General features: G+C 45.5%; 1 protein-coding gene across 3 annotated transcripts in view; it reads right to left on the bottom strand.

Moving 5' to 3' along the window:
• The window catches only part of SMC1B (structural maintenance of chromosomes 1B), a 2,760,606-nt gene that overhangs the window by 630,987 nt on the left and 2,108,212 nt on the right, over positions 1 to 21,407 (bottom strand). For all 3 annotated transcript variants that reach the window (XM_078673832.1, XM_078673834.1, XM_078673833.1), the window contains one exon: positions 16,129 to 16,282. In XM_078673832.1, the coding sequence (XP_078529958.1) occupies positions 16,129 to 16,282 (154 nt within the window). The remainder of the gene's footprint in view (positions 1 to 16,128; positions 16,283 to 21,407) is intronic.

Genomic DNA, 21,407 nt, shown 5'->3' with positions numbered 1-21,407 from the left:
TTTAATGTCTATGTGACCGACCTAGCGAGAGCAATCAAAGACTGTGGGATGAGCCTAACATCTTACGCGGACGACACCCAGTTGGTCTTAGCCATAAAAAACGACGGAGAGAAAATAGCGGCACACTTCCAGCACGGCATGCTGACTATCAGTAACTGGATGGCAACTAACTGCCTCAAGTTAAATTCCAATAAAACAGAAGTAATAATATTCGGCAAGCTCTGCCCCATTTGGTTCGGAGCATGGTGGCCCACTGAACTGGGCTCTCCACCCATACCAGTCACCAAGGTCAAAAACCTGGGAGTACTTCTGGATGATAAACTAACGTTTGCTGCACACGCAAACTCCATCGTCTCAGCATCTTTCTATAAGCTCAAATTCATAAAGAAGATCCTCCCCTTTCTCCCCCCAACTCAGCTAAAACACTGGTCACTGCTTTTGTCATGTCATCTTTAGACTACTGCAATGGACTCCTTATCAATGCCCAGCACAAAGTTATCCATAAACTGCAGTCTGTACAAAACGCAGCCGCAAGAATGCTTTCAGGCACCCCAAAGTTCAAACCTATCGCCCAAGTGATCAAAGATTACCACTGGCTGGCCGTAAAAAATCGAATAAAATTCAAGGCACTTTGCATAGCCTATAAAGCCTCCCGCAAACAAGGGCCTCATTTTCTCCTCAAATCCCTGGCATTCTACGTCCCCAACAGAGCATTACGTTCCACGAATGCTCTCCTGATGTCTGTACCTCGGACTAAAACTGCATCCTGGGGAGACCATCCTTTTACTGTCTCAACGGCCAAACTTTGGAACTCCCTGGACACGGACATCAGATCCTGCCCTACTTTCACCATTTTCAGAAGAAAAATAAAAACCTGGCTGTTTAATCAATAAGCTCTGTTCCATTCCTCTTTTCTGCCTCGACCACAGCGCTGAGACGCCCTAGGGCATTTGTTTGCGCTTTATAAGTTTCATAAATAAATAAATAAATAAATAAGACTTGTTTTTATATGTACCTACAGGTACCTATGTGATCTTTCAAATGATATCTCAAGATTACAAGTGGTAAAACAACAGCAAGCTCTAATCCCAACCACTGCACACCAATGTGAGAAGTTGGCCTGGTATATGTTGTTCACTATTCTAGTGAGCACCTTGCACCAGTCCAAACAACCCTTATGGTGATGGTTTTAAGTCAACCTTATAGACCAGCTATCCTAGTGGTAGCGTGGACAGAACAGTCTTAGGCTAAAGACTCTTGAGGGCGTGTAAAGCCAGCTGTTTTACCATATGTAACCCCTTGAATACCAAATGAAAGGACACCACACAGGATATATATAAAATATATATGTATTTATTTACTAACACACTCCTCTGAACTCTTTATGAGATCCGAGGCCAAAGCACATAACAAGTTACACTTAGAAATACTTTAAATAGCACAATTTATAGTTAGGCCCTAGGGGCGCGTAAAACCATATACTAAGTAAGTGGTATAAGAACCACGACTTGGGAAAAGAGAAGGCCTAGGGCCTAGGGAATCGCTGGGGCTACACTATCCGACCCTTAGTTTAGGAGTAGGAGGCCCACAGGTGGCGCGTGCAGTGTCAGTACTCTCACGCGAGAGTCAATAGAAAGTCAATGGGAACTTTAAAAGGTAAGTAACGAAGATTTAGGACACTTCCGGTCTAACTAGGAAGATACAACTAACAAAACTAGACACTAGGATAGTCAATCCCTACAGGAGCACCGAAGTACTCGCGTTACCTCACCCATGGGCTGCGGGTGCATAGGTGTCTAAGTGTGTCGGTTTTTCTCGTTGATGCTGCAGGCGCCCAGGAGGAAGATGTCCGGGTGGATCCAAGGGTGGATCTAGGAAGAAGAGGACCTGAAAGCAGAGGGGACAGAGTCTAGGTCACTAGCCAGTGACCGGGTGGAACCAGGGAGGAACCAGACGTCGTCGAGGAGCTATCAGGTGCGGATGTGAAGCTTGTCGTTGCAGCCACGCGGACCAGGAGGCGTCGAGGACGAACCGGTGCTGGAGAGGAGCTGTCCCACGAAGGTTCTCGCAGATGGAAGGGTCGACTTCAAGATTGGAGCCAACAAGCCTAAGCAAAGGCAACCCACACAGGATACACAAGGAGCTTCTGGTGCAGACCAGGAGGGTCTCAGGTACTTCACCTTTTCAGGGGAACAAGTGCCAGTCTGGAGCAACCAGACCAGCAATGGATTTTCAAAGGAATCGTCATCACAGGGCTACTAGTCAACTGGCCATCAACCGGGACTACGCGTCGAGCAGAACACAAGCAGAAGGGCCCCACGCAGATCTCGTGAAGTGTGGAGTGTGGAGGGCTGGTCTTCGGTGCAGGTGGAGCTCGGTGTCAGGGTGTCTCAGTCCCCAGTGCACAGCTTCGAGGATGCCTCAGGAGCTGCGCTGTTAGCTGTTAGCAAGTTGAAGACTTTCCAAGTTACCTATTGTCCAGGCCTCCCTCGCTGGAAGGACTCCCAGCAGCAGGAGGTCAGACTTGTGTCTGTGTCAGCAGCATCCATTTTGTGACGCTGGGGCTCTAGTTAACTTTAACCGGGATAGTCAGCAACAACATGTCTTCTCCCTCTAGAAGGGTGGAATGCTACCCCCGTCGCCAGAATTGGCGAGTGGGTAGTATTCCAAAGCGTATGACACCTTACAAGACATGTTTAGATAAAGCCAAGCCAAAGTTAGCAATTAACCGCGAGGTTCATAATGCACTTAAGAGTATATGGTATGGCAATATCGTAGAACAGCTAGAAGGACATGGTTCCGAAAGCTGCAGACAGGCTCAGCTCATGCTAGAGCACCATCTCAAACAATACCAAGGACTCTGCCTCCAGGATTGTTAAGGCCTGCCATAGGAGTGACTTATAGGTTACTGTGTGTCTATATATAAGGGTAGATAAAGAAATACTATACCTAAGCAAGGGGTGATTACACACCCTTGCCCCAGCTGAGTGATCAGCCAGTTGTGTCAGTTTGAGTGGCCAGCCAGGGGTGGCATAATACATGCTGCAGCCCCTGGTAGGCCTTGGTTACACCTATGCCCTGAGTACCTAAGGTACACTTCTACAGGGGCTGATGAGGTGGACCAATTCCCAATTGTGTATGTACCTAGAGTACATGGTTAGAATTTAGAGAGAGTGCATCTGGGCTGTGGGTCTGATCAGCAGGCCCACAGCCACATCTAAGTCGAAAACCAGTAACGCAAAAGCAAAAAGTGGGGGTGACCATAGGAAGCAGACCCTACTCTCCTACAATCATCTTGCTCTTTACCTTGCTGCTTGGCCTGGACAGATGGAAGGGTATTTCTGTTCTCCTGTTTTTTCCTTTCATGCCAGATAATATTTTTTGGAGCAATTCTAGATCCACTTCAATCTTGCATCTGAGTTTCTTTCTGGGAATAGTAGGCCATTAGTATGTACGAGAAGATCGTATGCCCTGCGTCAAGAACATTTGTTTTTGACACACCCAGACCCGCTGATCTCAGTTGCTGTCTGCACTGTTGGCACCCTCAAACACGGAGTCTAATCCTAAGCCTGTGTGAAGATCTTTAAATTGGAATCATTTAGATGAAAGAGTCCTGTTCACAGAACGCAGAGGTGGGAGGGTCAGTGAGGAATCTATGGTTAGAGTCTCTACCAGAGAGTGTGTTAGATAAGGGTAAGTAACCTTATCTTCTGACAGAAACTTCTAACCATAGATTCTTCTCCTTTTGAATAGATAACAAAGCAGTACCTCCCAGGAGGTGGGAACCTGGCTCAAACTAAATAATCTTGCAGGACCGAGTGGGCAAAGTGCCCTTCCCATCGGATTTGGCTGCCCAGACATTGTTCGTGAACATATAGAGAGATGCCCATGTAGCAGCCTGGAAAATAGCAGCACCCCATGTACTAATGCAGTGGTAGCTGTGAGAAGTTAGCCTGGCATATGATGTCCACTAGTTCTAGTGGGCACCCTGCACCAGTCTAATCGACCCTTATTGATGGCGGTTGTAAAGTCAACCTTATAGAAAGCTATCCTAGTTGTAGCATGAACCCGCAGTCTTCAGGCTAAGACTTCAGAAGGCGAGTTGAGCAAGTTGTTTTACCATATATAATCCCTTGAGTACCAAATGAAAGGACACCACACAAGGTATATATCAAATATATATGTATTTAATCTAAACACAATCCTTCTGCACTCTTTATGAGGTCAGAGGTAAAAATACAATACAAGTCACACAGTTAATAGACGATAAGTTGCACAGTATACGTTATGACCTAGGGGCCTCACAAACCATATACTAAGAAAGTGGTATAAGTACCAGGTGAGAGTTAGAAAGCAGGCCTGGGGCCTGTGGAATCGCTGGGGCTACACTAAACAACCAAAGGTTAGGAAGTAGGAGGCCCACGGAAGACGCGTGCAGTGTCTAAACACAGATGCGGGTTACCATTGACTTTCTATAGGAAACTAAGAAGTTACAAATATACAAGTTAAGGACACTTCGGATGGAGTAGGATGGAACCCTTTTAAACTAGGACACTTCGAGAGTCAAGACCCACGGGAGCACTGGAGTACTCGTGTTACCTCACCCAAGGAAGCCGGGTGCATAGGTGTCTTTTCATGTCGGGTTTCGTCGTCGTTTTCAATGGAGAGCTGCAAAGAAGTGCTGCAGGCGACCAGAGGAAAAGTGTCCGGGTAGATCCAAAGGTGGATCGAAGATCTGAAGAACCTGAAACCAGTAGGGACAGAGTCTGGGTCACTAGCCAGTGACCAGGAAGGAACCAGGCGATGTCGGGTGATTTCAGGTGAAGTAGTTGAACTTGTCTCTTCAGCCACGAGGTCCAGGAGGCATCGACGATGACCAGGCGCTGGATTCGATCTGTCCCACGATGGATCTAGATGACTGCGGTGTCATTATCCGGATTGGACCCAACAAGCCTTGGCAACCGCAACCTACGCAGGATGTCGAGATTGGCTCTGTTGCAGACCAGCAAGGTCTGTGGCGCTTCTCCTTTTCAAAGAAGCTGGAGCAAGCCTGGAGCAACCAGGAAAGCAAGTTAATTTAAAAGGAAGGTCTTCAGGGGGCTCACAAGCCAACGGGCAATGAACCGGGAAGACACGTCGAGCACAAATGCAAAGGCGGGGCCCACGGGACACTCGCGGAGTGTGGGGGCCTGAACTCCGCTGCAAATGGTGCTCATGGGTGGGGCTTCTTGTACCCCTTTGCACATCTTACTGAGGCTTCAGGATAGGGGTGCAGGTAGCAAAATGCAGGATGTCCAGGGTGTCCGGTCCCACGTCTCTCGTGTCCGCCACGGGTCTGAGCTTTGCTGTGGATGTGGGTCGGAGTCAGAAAAGTCTGGAAGTACAGTTCCTGTGTCGCAGAGTCTTCGGGTTCCGACGGGAGCCTTGAAACTGCAGACCGGCAAAGTTGCTGTTGGTGCCTTTTTGTACAGGGTGGTCACTCCTTGACCTCAAGGGAGATGTCTTCCGTCTTCCAGTCAGAATGGAATGTCAAAAGTCCAAGATATGTCTTTCAAAGATTCGTCCAGGATAATCTAAAGTCCCAGGGACACAGCTCCTATACTTATACTAAGAATGGGGGCTGGATTACTTGACTAGGTCCCTCCTATGGGTGGACCTGAAAAGGGGGTGGTTACACCCCTTTCCCTTTATCCAGTTTTGCTCCAGAGCTGGGGCTGTGTGCCCCAGCAACCGGTTTGTTCTGGGCTATGCATGGAGCACCTTGTGTGCCCCAGGCAGTGTCTAGAAGCATTCACTGAATGCACCCCTCCCTGCCCCAATACACAAAACCCCTGTCTGCCAGAGTTTCGTCCAGCAACAGGAGGTCAGACTCTGATGCTCTGTTTTAACTTTAACCGGGTAAAACAGTAACTACATGTCTTCTCTCTCTAGAAGGGTGGAATGCTACCCCTGCCGCCAGAATTGGTGGGGGGGGGAGGGGTAGTATTCCAAAGTGTTTGACACCTTACACAACACGTTTTGATAAAGCCAAACCAAAGTTAGCATTAACCGCGAGGATTATAATGCACTTAAGAGTATATGGTATGGCTATATCATAGAACAGCTATAAGGAGATGGTTCCGAAAGCTGAAGAGGGGCTCAGCTCATGCTAGGGCACCCTCTCACATAAAACCAAGCACTCTGCCTCCAGGATTGTCGAGGCCTACCATAGGAGTGGCTTATAGGTGTTTATGTGTCTATATGTAAAGGTAGATATAGGTATACTATATCTAAGTAAGGGGTGATTACACCACTTTACCACCTGTGGTGTTAGTTTGGAAGGCAAACCAGGGGTGGCACAATACATGCTGCAGCCCCTGGTAGGCCTAGGGTGCACCTATGCCATGGGTACCTATGGTACACTATACAAGGGCTCACAAGAGTGACCCAGTAACCAATCTGGTATGTACCTAAAGTACATTGTATCAATTTAAAGAGAGAACAGCTGGGCTGTGGGTCTGATTAGCAGGCCCACAGCCACACTTAAGTCGAAAAACCAGAGAATCACAGCAAAAAGTGGGGGTGACCATAGGAAGCAGACCCTAATCTCCTACAGTAGCAACATTGGCTCTGGTAAAAAGAGCTCACAAGCCTTCAAGAGGCTGCTTTTTGGTCAGTGCGTAACAAATCCTAATGCAGAATATTATCCAGAGGCAGATAGTACTCTGTGCACTGCCTTGCATTTCTTTGCTCTAGTGAATCCGACATAGGACTGACAGCCCACCTGGTGTTCTTAGGTATGATCAATGTAAAAGCTGAGAGCCCTTTTTGGAACCAGCTGATGACGTCTCTGGAGGAGTGAGGCTGAGTAAAAAATCTGGGGAAGGTGATATTTTACACAACACGAGCCACTACAGAGGATTGAAATCCTAGCACCAGAACTGGGTAGAACGTGGTGCATGGTAGATTGATGGAGGGGGCTTGCAGCTCGCTTACCCGATGTATCAACGAGCTGCAATGTTATGGCTACAAGAAATACTGTTTTGAGAGTAAGCAGTCGTTGAGGACTGCTGTGCAGAGGCTTAAAAGGAGCACATATGAGGAATCTCAGAACCAAATTTAAGTCCCACTGGGGATTAACTGAAGGAGAAGAGGTAAACAAATGCTGTAAACCCTTAAGAAATGCATCTAACAAATGATGGCTGATCCAGCAACCATAAAAAAGGTCAAATAAGCTGACAGGTACCCTTTAACAGTGCACAAAACAAAGCCTTGCTAGGCAAGGGACAACACAAACAACACTGCTTCGGATAGCTAAGCTTGCAGTGGGTCAATCTGTTTAGTAATGCACCAGGCAACAAATGTATCCCGGTGGCAGGTGTATGTAGAATTGTTTGGAGGACACCTCTTCTGCCAAGATTACATCAACGCCTTTGGGAGAGAGGATGTAGCATAACTGCTGAAGCAACCTACCTTGGAGCAACCTCCAATTCTGGGTAAATCACTTCATCTGCCCACACCTAAAAAAAATAAAAAATGTGTGCTTGTGTAATGTAACAGGTGCTCATGTAAAGCACTCAAATGCCTTCGGGTCGTGTTAGTGCTATAAATAACTGTAAAAAAGGTCAAACGTACTCAGCTTTTGCCACACAATATTCAAGCTATCTTTAAAACACTCCAGGTCTTGAAACAATGATGGGCATGTCCATGAGATCAGCACCACAAGACTCTCAGGAGTGGGGTGCTAGTGAAGAAGTCTGGGTAGCCCAGGGCCAGGAAAAGGCACCTGGCAATTTGCTGATTAACAGGGAGCCCTAAACAGGGATCAAAGCAGTCTCCAAAACTGTGTCTGTAAGAGCCTCAATGAAGGGAAGTGAGGTCTAAGAACTTGTCTGATCAGACTGAAGCATCTCAGTTAAGACTCTCCCAACTCAGTTTCTGAGTAGGGAGTTGAAGGCCAAGGCATTCTTCCACCCTGCGGACAACCATCACAAAGAAGGCACTTTCCTCTGTGGCAGGACAGTGGGGCAAAATCAATCCAGTGTCCAAGGAGGTACCCAGACCATCGGCATCCAGGAGGTCTTCTTACCAATTGTCCTCAAGGTGAGGCTGGGTGAACTCATTCCCAGCATCATAGCCACTGTTATCCGAATCTCTGCCAAACAATTTGTGTAAAACATGAGCCCTTCTGAAGTGCAGGGACATCATATTGGAATCAACTGTATGACCCACAAGCTGCGGTTCCATGAGACAAGCGCACAGCCATGGTAGAAATGGAGAAAGCGCAATCTTGGCGCCAGGCAACACTATGGGTTGGCCATCGTTATTCAGTGTTGATGGTGCCAGCATCGACATCGGTGGGTCACACTTTGGAGTGAAACTATAGGGCAGTAATGGCACCAAGGGCGGCCCCACGGACAGAAGCCCAGTTGGGAGGCCTCTTGGCTCTTTGGAGCCCAATGGAGTGCCAGAGAGAACCGGTAACATGCCATAAAAAACCCTGAAGGGCATCATAGAACAGTTTAATTTGCTGCACTTTTGCAGATGGATCGATCCGGAATTTCAGATTGCCTCAGGATGAGTGTAAGAATCAGGTCTGAGGGACAGGAGCTTCTGGAGGGAGACCAAGAGGCGTGCTGATGCCCTTGCACCTTCTCAGGAGACGGAGAGTGACAGCAAAGGGCTGAGTACGAGTGGACTATTTATGCTTTTCTTCAATGTACCCAAAGATTTGGACCGCAATGACGACCTGACGCTGAAACTACTGCAGGAGCAGGACCGGGATATCGTCTCACAGCTCAACCGGGTATGATGTGCAGTGTTGCGGTACATCTTGATGAACAGCTTTGCTTCCCGATCCCAGAAGATAGCTTTGGGGTGCTTCAAGGCACAGTCACTGCAGACCTTGGAGTCTTAGTTCAACTCCATACATAGTTGACAAATCACGTGTAGGTCTGTGACAGACATTTGTTTGCGTTAATTTCCACAAGGTTTAAAACCTGACACTTCCCTTTTACACAGCAGAAAAAACATTTTGAGGTCAAATTTGAAGTTGCTGTCTTGAAGAGATGAGGGATAGCTCTAGATCTGCATCTGCTAGCACGGAAAAAAAACTGACGTCACTGCACCTAGTTTGAGCTCGTACGGGGGTCGATGCATCATTTCAGGAGCAAAACAACATCGCTGTGGAGTAACACACCACCACTTATAGACATGCAAGTGTACTGCTCAAGATTTTTCTAGAACCAGTCTTACTCCTGGCGGGGATTTTCAGATGGTGAGGAATCTGAGGTCAGAAATCTTCATCAGAAACTGGTTTACTATGTAACCTCAATTAATTAGTGTAATATATAGAACTAGTTACTTACCTGTACACTATGGTTCTCCAGTATTATCTTTCATAGATTCACATGCTTGTATCTTCCCCGTCGTCATGGTGGGAGTCTCCCGGTATATAATAACCATAGCAGTAGAAGAAAAAACTGCCTGGAAGCCATAGAGTAGTGAAACCACTAGGTAACCTCTCCTCCTCATTATGTGGCCCAAACTACAGCCAATCAGCAGCCAGCACCAGCCTACACCATTCCCAGCAGAGCCACCATACCTCAGATTTCCTACCGCCCAAGAGTGAGCTATGCAGGAAACCAGAGATAAAAAGGTGGTCCGCCTAAAGGAAACGGGGAGGCGGGAGGGCGCATGTGAATCTATGAAAGATAATACTGGAGAACCATAGTGTACAGGTAAGTAACTAGTTCTTTCTCCAGTATTCAATCTTTCATAGATTCACATGCTTGTATCAGAGTAGATAGCAGTATTTGTAGTTAGAGCGTTTCTAGGCTAGACCCCTTTCTTTTCTCGGGGCTGCGTGCCATAAATTCCTTTCAGAAAAAGAAAAATACTAACAATAAAACTTTGCTATTTCAGATATTAGCACATATGGAAAAACCACATTATATAGAAAAAACATTTGAATAACATTCATAAACATGTACCTTATTTAAAAAGATGTCGTAGAACTGCCTGTCCCACTGCCGCATCTGTTTTCCATTCCGTGTCCAGACAGTAATGTTTCGTGAATGTATGCACATTCGACCAAGTCGCTGCTCTGCATATGTCTGGAAGTGATACTCCTGATAGCAATGCAGAAGACGTCGCCATCTTCCTTGTATCATGGGCCCGGACTTTCATGTCGAGAGGCCTTCCTGCTTTCTCCTGACAAAAAACAATGGCGGATGCAATCCATCTGGAGATGGAGGAACGTGACAGGGCCAGACCTTTTCTGGGCCCCGAGTAGGAGACAAACAGTTGGTTTGATTTGCGAAAGCTTTTAGTCTTTTCAATGTAGAACTTTAGGCATCTGCCAATGTCTAAAGTATGGAGAGCTTTCTCAGCCGCTGTAGAAGGATTTTTAAAATATGTAGGTAGGATCACTGGTTCGTTTAGATGAAAAGACGAAGGTATTTTAGGTACAAACTTCGGATTAGTTCTTAGCATCACCTTATCTGGCCTGAATTGTATGAAGGGATCCTGTATAGAAAAAGCTTGGATCTCGCTAACCCTTCTGGCTGATGTGAGCGCCAGCAGTAATGCAACTTTCCATGACAGAAATTGCAGTTCAGATTTGTGGATAGGCTCGAACGGAGCTTTCATAAGTTGTGACAAGACTGTGTTAAGTTGCCATGTGGGTGGAGGACGCTTAATTGGAGGGAACCTTCTGAATAGTCCTTTTAAAAACTCCTTGATCAGTCTGTTAGACCACAAAGATGGACATCCTGGAGATCTTCTGTATCTAGATATTGCTGCCAAATGGACTTTAATAGACGAGTGCGCAAGCCCTGATCTGGCTAAATGCAATAAATAAGGAAGAATTTGCTCTGGAGAAGACGTCAAAGGATGTACTGCATGAGCAAGGCCCCAAATACAGAATCGCTTCCATTTAGCGGAATATGTTTTGTTGGTAGACAGCGCTGCGGAACTTTGCAAGATTTCACGACATTCCGGGGTGATATCTAATGACTGGAACTCGTGCTCAAAAGGTTCCAAGCCGACAATTTTAGAGATGTCAATTGCGGATGAAGTACTTGGCCTTTGTTCATGGAAATCAAATCCCTGGTTGGTGGTAGCTGAATTCTTGGCTCCACCGACAACTGGAGAAGCTCTGTATACCAAAACTGCCTCGGCCAGGCTGGGGCTATCAGTATTATTTGGCAAGGTTCTGATCTCATTTTCCTCAATAATAAGGGAATTAGGGGAAAGGGAGGGAAGGCATAAGCAAATATCCCTGTCCATCGGAGGTGAAGAGCATTCCCTCTCGAGCCCTGTTGGGGGAACCTGCTGGCATAATGTCTGCACTTCTTGTTGTCTCGAGTTGCAAACAGGTCCAGACTTGGCTTGCCCCACACATTGAAAATCCGATTCAGCTGGATTCGACATAGTTCCCATTCGTGGCAAATGTCGGATGACCTGCTTAACAGATCCGCTTTTGAGTTGTCTACTCCTGGAACATGTTCCACTTTCAGCGATTGAGTTTTGACACAGTAGCCATTTCCAGATTCTTTGTGCCTGAATCGACAGAGGTTTTGATCTCGTTCCACCTTGCTTGCGCAGGTAAAACATTGTTGTCGTGCTGTCCGTTCGCACTAAGACCGATGAACCTTGGATCCTGGGAAGGAATGCCTGAAGACCCAGGAAGACAGCTTTCAATTCCAAGAGATTGATGTGAAGTGTTGTCTCCTGAGGAGACCAAAGGCCTTGAACCTCTAGGTCTTGTAGATGTGCCCCCCAACCTCGTAATGAAGCATCTGATGTCATGACGTAGCTTGGAGATTGAGTTTCGAATACCAGGCCCTTTGTTAGGTTGCTCCTGATACCCCACCATGACATTGCACATTTGATCTGATGGGTTATGACCAGCTTGTCTTCGAAGGAACCCAGGGCTTGGACCCATTGTTTGTCCAGGGCTTCTTGCAACGGTCTCATCTGTAAACGGCAATTGGGAATCAATGGGATACAAGAGGACATCATTCCCAGTAATGACTTGAATATTCTGATGGAAGTGAACTTTTTTGTTGCTAGAGATGCAGTCAGATTCAAGATTTTTGTTACCCGTTCTTCTGATGGGTAAGCTTTCATTTCCTGAGTTTTCAAGATTGCTCCTAGGAATTGCAGAGTACAAGTCGGAAGAAAACATGATTTTTCTTTGTTTATCCGAAGGCCTAATTTGTGGAAGAGATCTGTGCACCTCCGAAGGGATCTCTGTGTTGCCTGAAACGATGGTCCTTTTATTAACCAGTCGTCCAGATATGGAAACACCTGGAGACTTTGTTGTCTTAAATGCGCCGCTATTGGAGCCATGCATTTTGTGAATATTCTGGGGGCAGACTTCAGGCCGAAAGGCAAAACTCTGAACTGGTAATGGCGCCCCGCCACCATGAATCGCAGATACTTCTTGTGTTTTTTGTGTATCGGAATGTGGAAGTATGCGTCCAACAGGTCTAGAGAGACCATGTAGTCTCCCTTGCGGAGCAGTAGAAGAATTTCCTGCAAGGACAGCATACGGAAAGAAATTTTCTTTATGTATGTGTTCAGATCTCTGAGATCCAGTACCTGCCTCCATTTTGATGATTGCTTTTTCCTTATAAGGAAGAAGTGTGAATAAAACCCTGTTCCTCGCTGGTCTGATGGGACTTCCTCTATCGCTCCTTTCAGAATGAGTGATGAGATCTCTGCTTTGAGAGCTGCCATATGTTGATGAACTCTGCAGAGAGGAGGACGATCTGGAGGCCTTTGCGAAAATTCCAGGGTGTGACCCTGTGTAATGATGTCTAATACCCATCTGTCCGATGTTATGGACTGCCAATGCGGAAGAAACTGAGAGAGGTAGTGGAACTGGTCGATCTGAAGAGGAATTGGAGGCGCCTGATAAATATCACTGTCTGCGACCAGAGTCTTGTTTCCCTCTGGCGGCGGACTTTCTTCTTCCTTGTTGTTGGAAAGAAGAGTTCGAGGACCGGTATTGCTGGTTGGAGGAGTATTGGCGGTATCCCTGTTGGTTGTAAGGTTGGTACCGATTTGATTGGTAAGAGGAACGTTGCTGTTGAAAGCGTCCTCTGGATCCTCGTCCACGAAAGGACTGATAACGACCTTGCTGTAAAGATCCCAAGGATCTAGCAGTATCAGTATCTGCTTTTATCCCTTGTAACGTTTCATCAATCTGTTTACCAAAGAGGCTTTCGCCATCGAATGGCATGTCCAATATTTTAGCCTGGACTTCCGGCCGAAAGGACGTAGCCTTGAGCCATCCTTGTCTCCGTAGGGTTACCGCCCCTGCCATCTGGCGGAAAGCTATAGACACTATGTCCATTGCCACGTCTATGGACTCCGACGCCGCTCTAGCCCCATCCTGCAGGATGGTAGTCGCCTCCTCTTTCTTGTCCTCCGGAAGGTGCGACAGTAATGGAGCGATGTCAGACCACATCTGTCTATTGAATCGGCTCAGAAGGGCCATCGCGTTGGTAGCCTTGATGGAAGCTGCTGCCATGACTGCAAAACGTTTACCTATGCCGTCCATCTTCTTGCCCTCCTTATCGGGGGGCACCAGACATGTTGCCATAGGGTTCTTGGAGCGCTTTTGCGCTGCTTGAGTTACAACTGAGTCCGGCCGAGGATGACCAATAAGACATGCTGGAGCCTTCTCTACAACACGATACTTTTTGTCCAGCTTGGGTATGGATGCTGGGACTGATGCAGGATTCTTCATTAGTTTGAGCCCTTCATCCCATATATGTTCAATAATAGGAATGGCTCTTACCGACTTCCTGGAGGACTCCTTGAAATCATAAAGGAAGCATTCGCTTTCCTTGATTGGCATATCCAGCTTAAATCTCTTTGCCGCTTTTCCCATCAAATCATGAAAGCTTGCTATGTCCTCTGGAGGAGAACTTGACTGAGGCAAAGGTGAAGCCGGGGACGTTGGAGCAATATATTGATCCCACTCATCTCCAACTTCCTCATCCTGAGGAAGTTCCCCTTCCTCCTCTTGATCATCCTGATCGGAATCATTTAAGTCATCACGAATTGTAATAACGTTTTGGACCTCCTTCTGAAGAGGAGGAGGCGGCGGCTGAGCCAGTGGTATTTCCTTTGCAGGTTGAGAGATTTTTCCAGTGGCCGCAGGAGCATTATCTTCAGGAAAGCGACGATAATAACTATCAATCATGCTTCTAAGGTCCGATATTAAAGAAATAGGCACCGACATGGCCTCTTCCCGCACAGGCGTATCCACTTCTTCTTCCTCATCATAGTGGTAGGCCTGGTGAAATGACTCGTATCTCATCTGGCCTTTGACCGGCCGCTCCATAAAAGAGAAGTGTTCCTGTGCCTCCTGGTGGTCTTCCTCCTCGGAATCCTGATGTTTAATATGGAGTTGCGAAGGACTGTAAGCAACACCACAAGAACCTTCCTCCTCTGATTCCTGACAGTCCAGAATGGTAGAGGGCAGCAAGGGTGAAATTTTGGGCGTAGAAAATTCACCTTTTTTGCTCGTCAACGCTCCCGTCGACGGAGCAATGCTCTTTATAGAAATATATGTTGATGTTATTCTTGTTGGAGATGGCATCGCCAACGATTTTTTCATCGTCGACGGGGCCGTCGACGGGACAATCATTCGCATCGTCGGCGGGATACTCGTCGACGAAGATCTTGCCGTCGACGAAGGTCTGGCACTCACCGTCGACGGAGTCGTCGTCGTCATCGTCGTCGACGAAGCTGTCGTCGTCGAGATTGTCGTCGTCGTTGACGAGACGGTCGTCGTCGAGGTCGTCGACGGCCTCGTCGACGGTCTGACTGGAATTTCAGTAGATTTCGTCGACGGAAGCGACGACGGAGCCTTCTTTTCTGAGGAAGGCTTGAGAGGAGTTGGAGGGAGTGAAGTAGAAGGTTCACCTTCCTTAGATCTTCCTGATTTTTGTTTCTTCACCTCACCCTTTTCCTCAGAGGACCCTCTTTTCAATTTCTTAGAGGTGTGTCCCTTGGCTTCTCCCTCAGACTCCGAGTCATGAGTTTTCCTTTTCTGAAGCCATAACAAGAGGCGCGCTTCTCTATCCTTCAGTGTTTTAGCAGAGAAGGTGCGGCAATATTTGCAGTCCTTAGGAATATGCTTAGGGTACAAACAGTACAAGCATTCCTTGTGAGGATCTTCAGAATACAGTCTGGCCTTGCCACAGGACCTGCAAGCTCTGAAAAGGCTCTTCTTGGGGTTTTCAGACATATTGAAAGAAATCAAGTTTGATAATGAAGAACAGTACCTGACTTCCAACTGTGAAAGGTCAAAAGTTCAGTGAAGAGAGAATAAGCTGAGCAGAGCTCAGGGAGACTCCTTCTCACACGAAGGCGGTTGGAAATCTGAGGTATGGTGGCTCTGCTGGGAATGGTGTAGGCTGGTGCTGGCTGCTGATTGGCTGTAGTTTGGGCCACATAATGAGGAGGAGAGGTTACCTAGTGGTTTCACTACTCTATGGCTTCCAGGCAGTTTTTTCTTCTACTGCTATGGTTATTATATACCGGGAGACTCCCACCATGACGACGGGGAAGATACAAGCATGTGAATCTATGAAAGATTGAATACTGGAGAACTATAGAAATACATCGATACGCATAATCTTGTCCTGGTCTCACTACAAAGGAAATAACTGAAAGTATGCAAACCTATGTATTATACAATGTGTTGCTACCTGGCAACTGACATGGAAAAGCATCTTGAAATCAAGATTAGTGGTACTTCAGGAGGAGGCTTTTCCTACTTCCAAAAATGGATTCTCTTAATGCTGGCAAAGACAAAATACATATTTAAGTGTGCAGGCAAAGTATTATTTTTCTAAAGAACGCATACATGGGAGAACAGGGAGAATCTGTTCTGGTTACATAGAAGGGATTTCTAAGTTAGGCATTGGACACAATATCTCTTTGGTGTATGCATGTGGGGTATTAGCCCAATTAATCTTAAGTAGTCGCAGGTATATCGCTGGATGGCAAAAACAAAGATTCAACATCTAAAGTATTTAAACTACTAGGCTGTGTAATGATTCTGATATTGGCAAAAAGGGGAAATAGATTAAAACACAAACTTATCTACCATATTTACTAATTTACCTCTACTTCACTGATGTCATCAAATGACCCCAAAAGGAGACTGATTTCCAAATCTTGAACTTTGCACTCTAGAAGCAAATTGTGCCGTTCCAATCGTTTCTGTTCGAGTGAAGTTTCAAATGATATTATTTCCTTCTGCATCTTTCCTATCTCTCTAAGAAGTAAACATCATAATATTATAATTTCCTAGAATGAGTTGTGAAAGCTGGATCTACATAGCAGCATACTTTGTACATAATATATGTTTATGCCTTCTCACAATAACTCAGTAAGGTTTCTTTTCGCACTGTAACAGACACAACTGATAACATTGGCTCAAATCCATTTATTTGATGATACCTGGGTAGCATGAGGAACCTATTCTGACAAATGTCAATGTATGGCTCTTTTAATGTGTGGAATATTAGTATATATAAATGACACTAGTATAAGATGGTACATGCTCTTTTATCCAACTCCAAATTTTCAAATTTATTGTCAGTTCTGGTATAGCGTCCATTGACATATAAATAAAAATAAGTGTATAAACATTGTTACAAATATTTAAAAAGCAGACAAATCTTGAAATAATGTAAACGTAATTACATTGAAAAAAATCATTATTCCTACCCAATCCATCTTACTCAACCAAACACCAATGTGTTGCAACCACAACTAATAGAATATAGCAGATTTAGAACCATCACCAACTACTTCAAGTTCAACCATGCAAGATCCAAAGGTCCATAACAATGAAAAGATAAGTATTTAAGAACCACTTTTCAAAGAGCAGTTGAATAATCCAATCAGAATATAAAAATGTGGGTACTGAGAAGATAACAGTAGAGTTCGTATTAATCTTACAAATTCTTAATGCAACAAGATGCTGCCTTATCCCACAATTCACAAAGAGGTTTTACAAATTTGGATCTGGCCAGGTCCGTTTCTACCATTAGGCTAGACTAGGCGGCTGCCTAGGCCAGCAAATGGGCTAGGGCGGCAAACGGGAGAATTTAATTTTTATTTGAACCAACAAATGTAAAGCTAGGCGGCCGCCTAGTTTTGCCTAATGGTAGAAACGACCCTAAAGGGGAACGACAAGGTGGATATTTGTGCAAAAGAAAACGGAATCCACACACGCTAACCAGCTGCTTCCGTAGCTTAGCAACGGCAAACTGAGTTGCCCTACATCAGAGTAAAGGGGTGTAGCTCTATGGTGACAAACACGCAAAGTGGTATGTATACTCCGAGGCCATCTTGGACTAGCTTTGCATAGTCTAATGTGAGAGTTTCAAATGTAATATGCGTAGTGGTGAGAGGCTTCCACTATTAGTTCTTAGTAGCCTTCACTAGCTGCCTAAGAATTATTTTAACAGTTTCTGCAAATTAAATAGCTCAGTGCACCCTTTTCTGCAGTTTATTTTGAAATCTAACTCTATTTAATTTTTCTTCTGGACGAATAATACTTACTTTTGTATTTCTCAAACATTATACCCCACTTTAGCGATAGCATGCTTGGAAAAAACAAGGTAATTCGCGTAACACCTGTTTTAAAATACAGCAACAAATCACTCATTTCAAGATGGCGACCACGCATATACACTACAAGCCTCAGAATATTTCCGCTGAATTTCAGACTAAGAAGCGGTAAACGAGGTTCAGGGAGAGAATGGGGATTGCAGGGCTGGGGCACGTCAGAGGACTGTAGTGAAAGTGAACTCAGTTTACCATCTTCCACTCGGAATACTGTGGCTGTTCCTCCTAGCCTCGTACCTGAATGTGTACAATGGAGTCAGACGTCTCGGATAGCACAGAGCTCTCCCTCATCAACAGGCATTTCACTAGGTATGTGTGGGTTGCTCGTCATGCAACAATTCACTGCAAAGTTTAATGAAAACCTGCTTTGTCTTTCCGCCCAACACCTCCCTTTCTTCAGCCCCTAGACCGCCCCTAGTTGAACTATTAAAAATGGTTATTGTTCTCTTTCTGAATTCTGGGCTGAAATATTGACAGCTCAGTGAACTTCGAGTATGTTGCCAAAATAATAGGCTGTTCGTGCCTAACAAAAATGAATGTGTCCTCATGATGTTGTTGTTGTAATACTTTATCCGATAGCAAGGTATCATAAAAGTAAATACATCATGAATTAAGTTAAAATACAATTACATCATAAAAAGGTTAAAAATTACTAAAGGAGTGTTCAGATATATAAAGTTTGTTTAAAAAAGAAATTTTTCTAAAAATTCAGTGTTAATAAAAAGGACAAGAATCCAGATGAGTATGTCACAGCAAAAAAGGTGCTAGTAAGTAAAGTGCTAATTCAAACAGAATTACAGAATTCAAACATCTACCCAATACTCAGTCGCACCAGCTTGGATCATATTTGCCATGCACTCCCCAGAAATTTTGCAACCCCGGCAATTATCATCATAGAGGTAGTGTCAGTTGTCAGGATGCGAAGGGCCACTGAGCACTGCCGTGTCCCCAGTTCTCTACAAACTGGGCTTAGCCATCTTTTCCTTGCCCCCTTGTATGCCCTAAAGGCAAACAGGAAGTGCCCAAGCGTTTCAGTGGGATTGGGGCACACCGGACATGCCATTTGGTGATGTTTAAAGTTTTTCCACCTGCTGGTAAAGATATTCAGGGGCAAGGTGCCATGCCTCATTTTAAGGAACAAGGATCTGTCTCTTGGAGAGGTAATAAAATCAAGGAATGGCTCCAGCCTCGGCATTGGCTTATGTGATAGAAATTGGTCGGTTAGAGCACCCCACTTTGGGTTTAGCGAGTCCCTTTCGTGGATCCTCTCCCAATACAGCTTTTTAACAGTGTCTTTCGGCGGGGGCTGCTGTGATAGCCATTCTTCTTTAAGTCCCATATTAATCACCAGGTCCCTTAAATTTTTCAGCCACGGAATCACCCCAAAACCATCCAACTCAATAAGTTCGTCAAGGACTGCAGCGTAGTGGCTAAGATCCGGCGTCCTCATGATGTAACGCAACCTGTGCTTGTGTAAAGCACTCTGATACCCGATACTTTCGGGTCAAGATCGCGCTATATAAAACTAAAAAAAACTAAAAACTGACCACTAGCCTAGTGTCATGGCCGATACCGTCATCAGGTAGAGACTGTTTGGCCAACGTCCATGTCCACACTGGGATTTTTAAGCCAGTGCTTACCCTGTTAAAAGTAAGACTACAAATCCCAGAATGCAATGCACAGGTGGCCGCAAACCCAGGATTGGTTGAAGGTGTTCGACAACATGGAACCACTTGTCAACTATGGGGAAGTGTGCATTCTGCCTTGCACGGGCTCAAATTCTGATCAGGATGACTCTCATAGCGGTACCATGCACGCGCGTGTCAATAACTTCTATTCACAGCGCCAAGAAGCAGTTCATTCTGTGTTGTACGCCAAACTTTATTAACGACTTGCTATAGTCTCTGATTAGCGCAGATTTGAGCATTATGAACTATAATCTCCCTGACGTGGAATTCTTTTAATTGTTGTGATCAGCCTCTATTAAATGGATACAATGGTAGATGATAACTATTTCAGGTGCCTCAGTGAGAGAAAAAACAAGCGTTGGCAAAACCACGAGGTCTGGCCTTAGAAGACGGTGCAAGTTATTATTTTTTTGTTTCTGGTTTTGAAAACGAGGTGCATTTGACGCCTCGCTGGTATTTAAACACAAGGCTCTATTGGGCATCCGTGTACATAGTTCTGTGAGTGTATGGCTACCGTAACGGTTTGGCCGGGGCCTTTCTTTCAGGTCATTTCCAGGACTGACTTTTGTGATTGTGTTTCCTGATAGTAAATGCGAGTAACATAGAAGGGTTCAGCAGTAGAGGGTTTGCCTCTCTAACCTGGATAACGGGGGATAGAGTGATGGTAGTAAAAGGGAGGGGGCAGCATTTTTCAATTCTCGCCTAGGGCGGCAAAACGGATGTATGATTGAACAACTACTGCCTAAACCACGAATTGCTTAACCACTTAGGCTAAACAACGAGGAATGCCAAACAAGTACCTTGTTTACAACGAGTTCCTTAACCACAAAATATATTTTATTTGCTCATTACCCATTTTCACCACTATGTTCTTTTTAATCTGCATGTTTTAACATTTTAAGGATAGAATCTCATTCACTGTCCTAGATAACGCCTTCATTTCCGTACTCTCCATTTACTGCCTTAGAGCCGCTTATTCACTGCCCCAAAAACCCTATCAAAAACCCATCTGTAACAGTCCAGAAAGGTCTCCATATGACCCCCGGGGTCCACACTAATGGGGGGGGGGAGGGAGGGTTTGGATTGAATGCGCTCCCGTCCCTACCTCTCTCCGCCGATCCTCCACTCTCTGAAGCCAGCCTCATGCGTGGGGCTAGAAGGGGTGTGGAAGCGTCGAAGGGCGGGGTGGAGGGTGCTGATTGTGGGGGAGTTGAGATGAAAGACGCTCTGAGGAGGAGACACCTGAAGGTCTTAGTGTATCTTTGCATGTGTGGGGAGGGCAAAGCCTGGTGTCCAAACAGAGCATGCTGAAGAGGTAAGGAGCCACGGGCAATTTTTATACCCCGGTCGGAGGCTGAGTATAGTTGTATTAATATTACCCCAGCCCCGCATGCTCCATTTCCATAAATTACTGGAATTGGTAACTGGCAGGGTGCAATCAGAACCTATTAGATATCATATATTGTGGAAATAAAGTATGAAGTACGAAGGACTGAGAGGAGACGTGAGCATGGTGATTGGCCAGTAGATGGCGCAGTCGCTAAATAAGTCAGAGGGGCTGCAGATATGGTTTTGTGCTTTAAGTAAGTCGTTGTAAAGGAAGTCGTGGTTAAATGATTGGTCGTTGTTCGGGATTCGTGGTTCAGGCCATTCGTTATTCAAACGTCGCTGTTTTGGATTTTCCCCCGGCAAAACACCTAGAAACGGCCCTGGATCTGGCTCTAATGTAAGCTTCGCAAAAAACATTAAATATGACCCTCAGTATCATCCTGGGACTTACACAATGGACAGGTTCTAGGAAACTGACGCTTTACTTGCCAGCTGCTGAGGAAAGAGGCTGTGGTTAAAGTTCTCAACATGAATTATAGGTAGAGGGTTTTGACTCAATTTGGTTGAATATTGTCTAACAAAGCCTCACATTTGAAGTCCCATTAAATTAAGCGGAATCACTGGTCCATCGACCCAAGGATGTTAAAGAGGGGAGTATTACAGAATACCGATGCTAAAAATCGATCCTTTGCAACATATTTAGCATTGTTGAGTAGAGAACCAGTGCGTAATCAGAAGGCTTGAAGC

This window comes from Lissotriton helveticus, chromosome 1_1 (assembly GCF_964261635.1).
Source record: "Lissotriton helveticus chromosome 1_1, aLisHel1.1, whole genome shotgun sequence".
NCBI classification, from domain to species: domain Eukaryota; kingdom Metazoa; phylum Chordata; class Amphibia; order Caudata; family Salamandridae; genus Lissotriton; species Lissotriton helveticus.
Note: the sequence above shows the minus strand (reverse complement) of the source record. Positions and strands in the feature narration are given on the sequence as shown.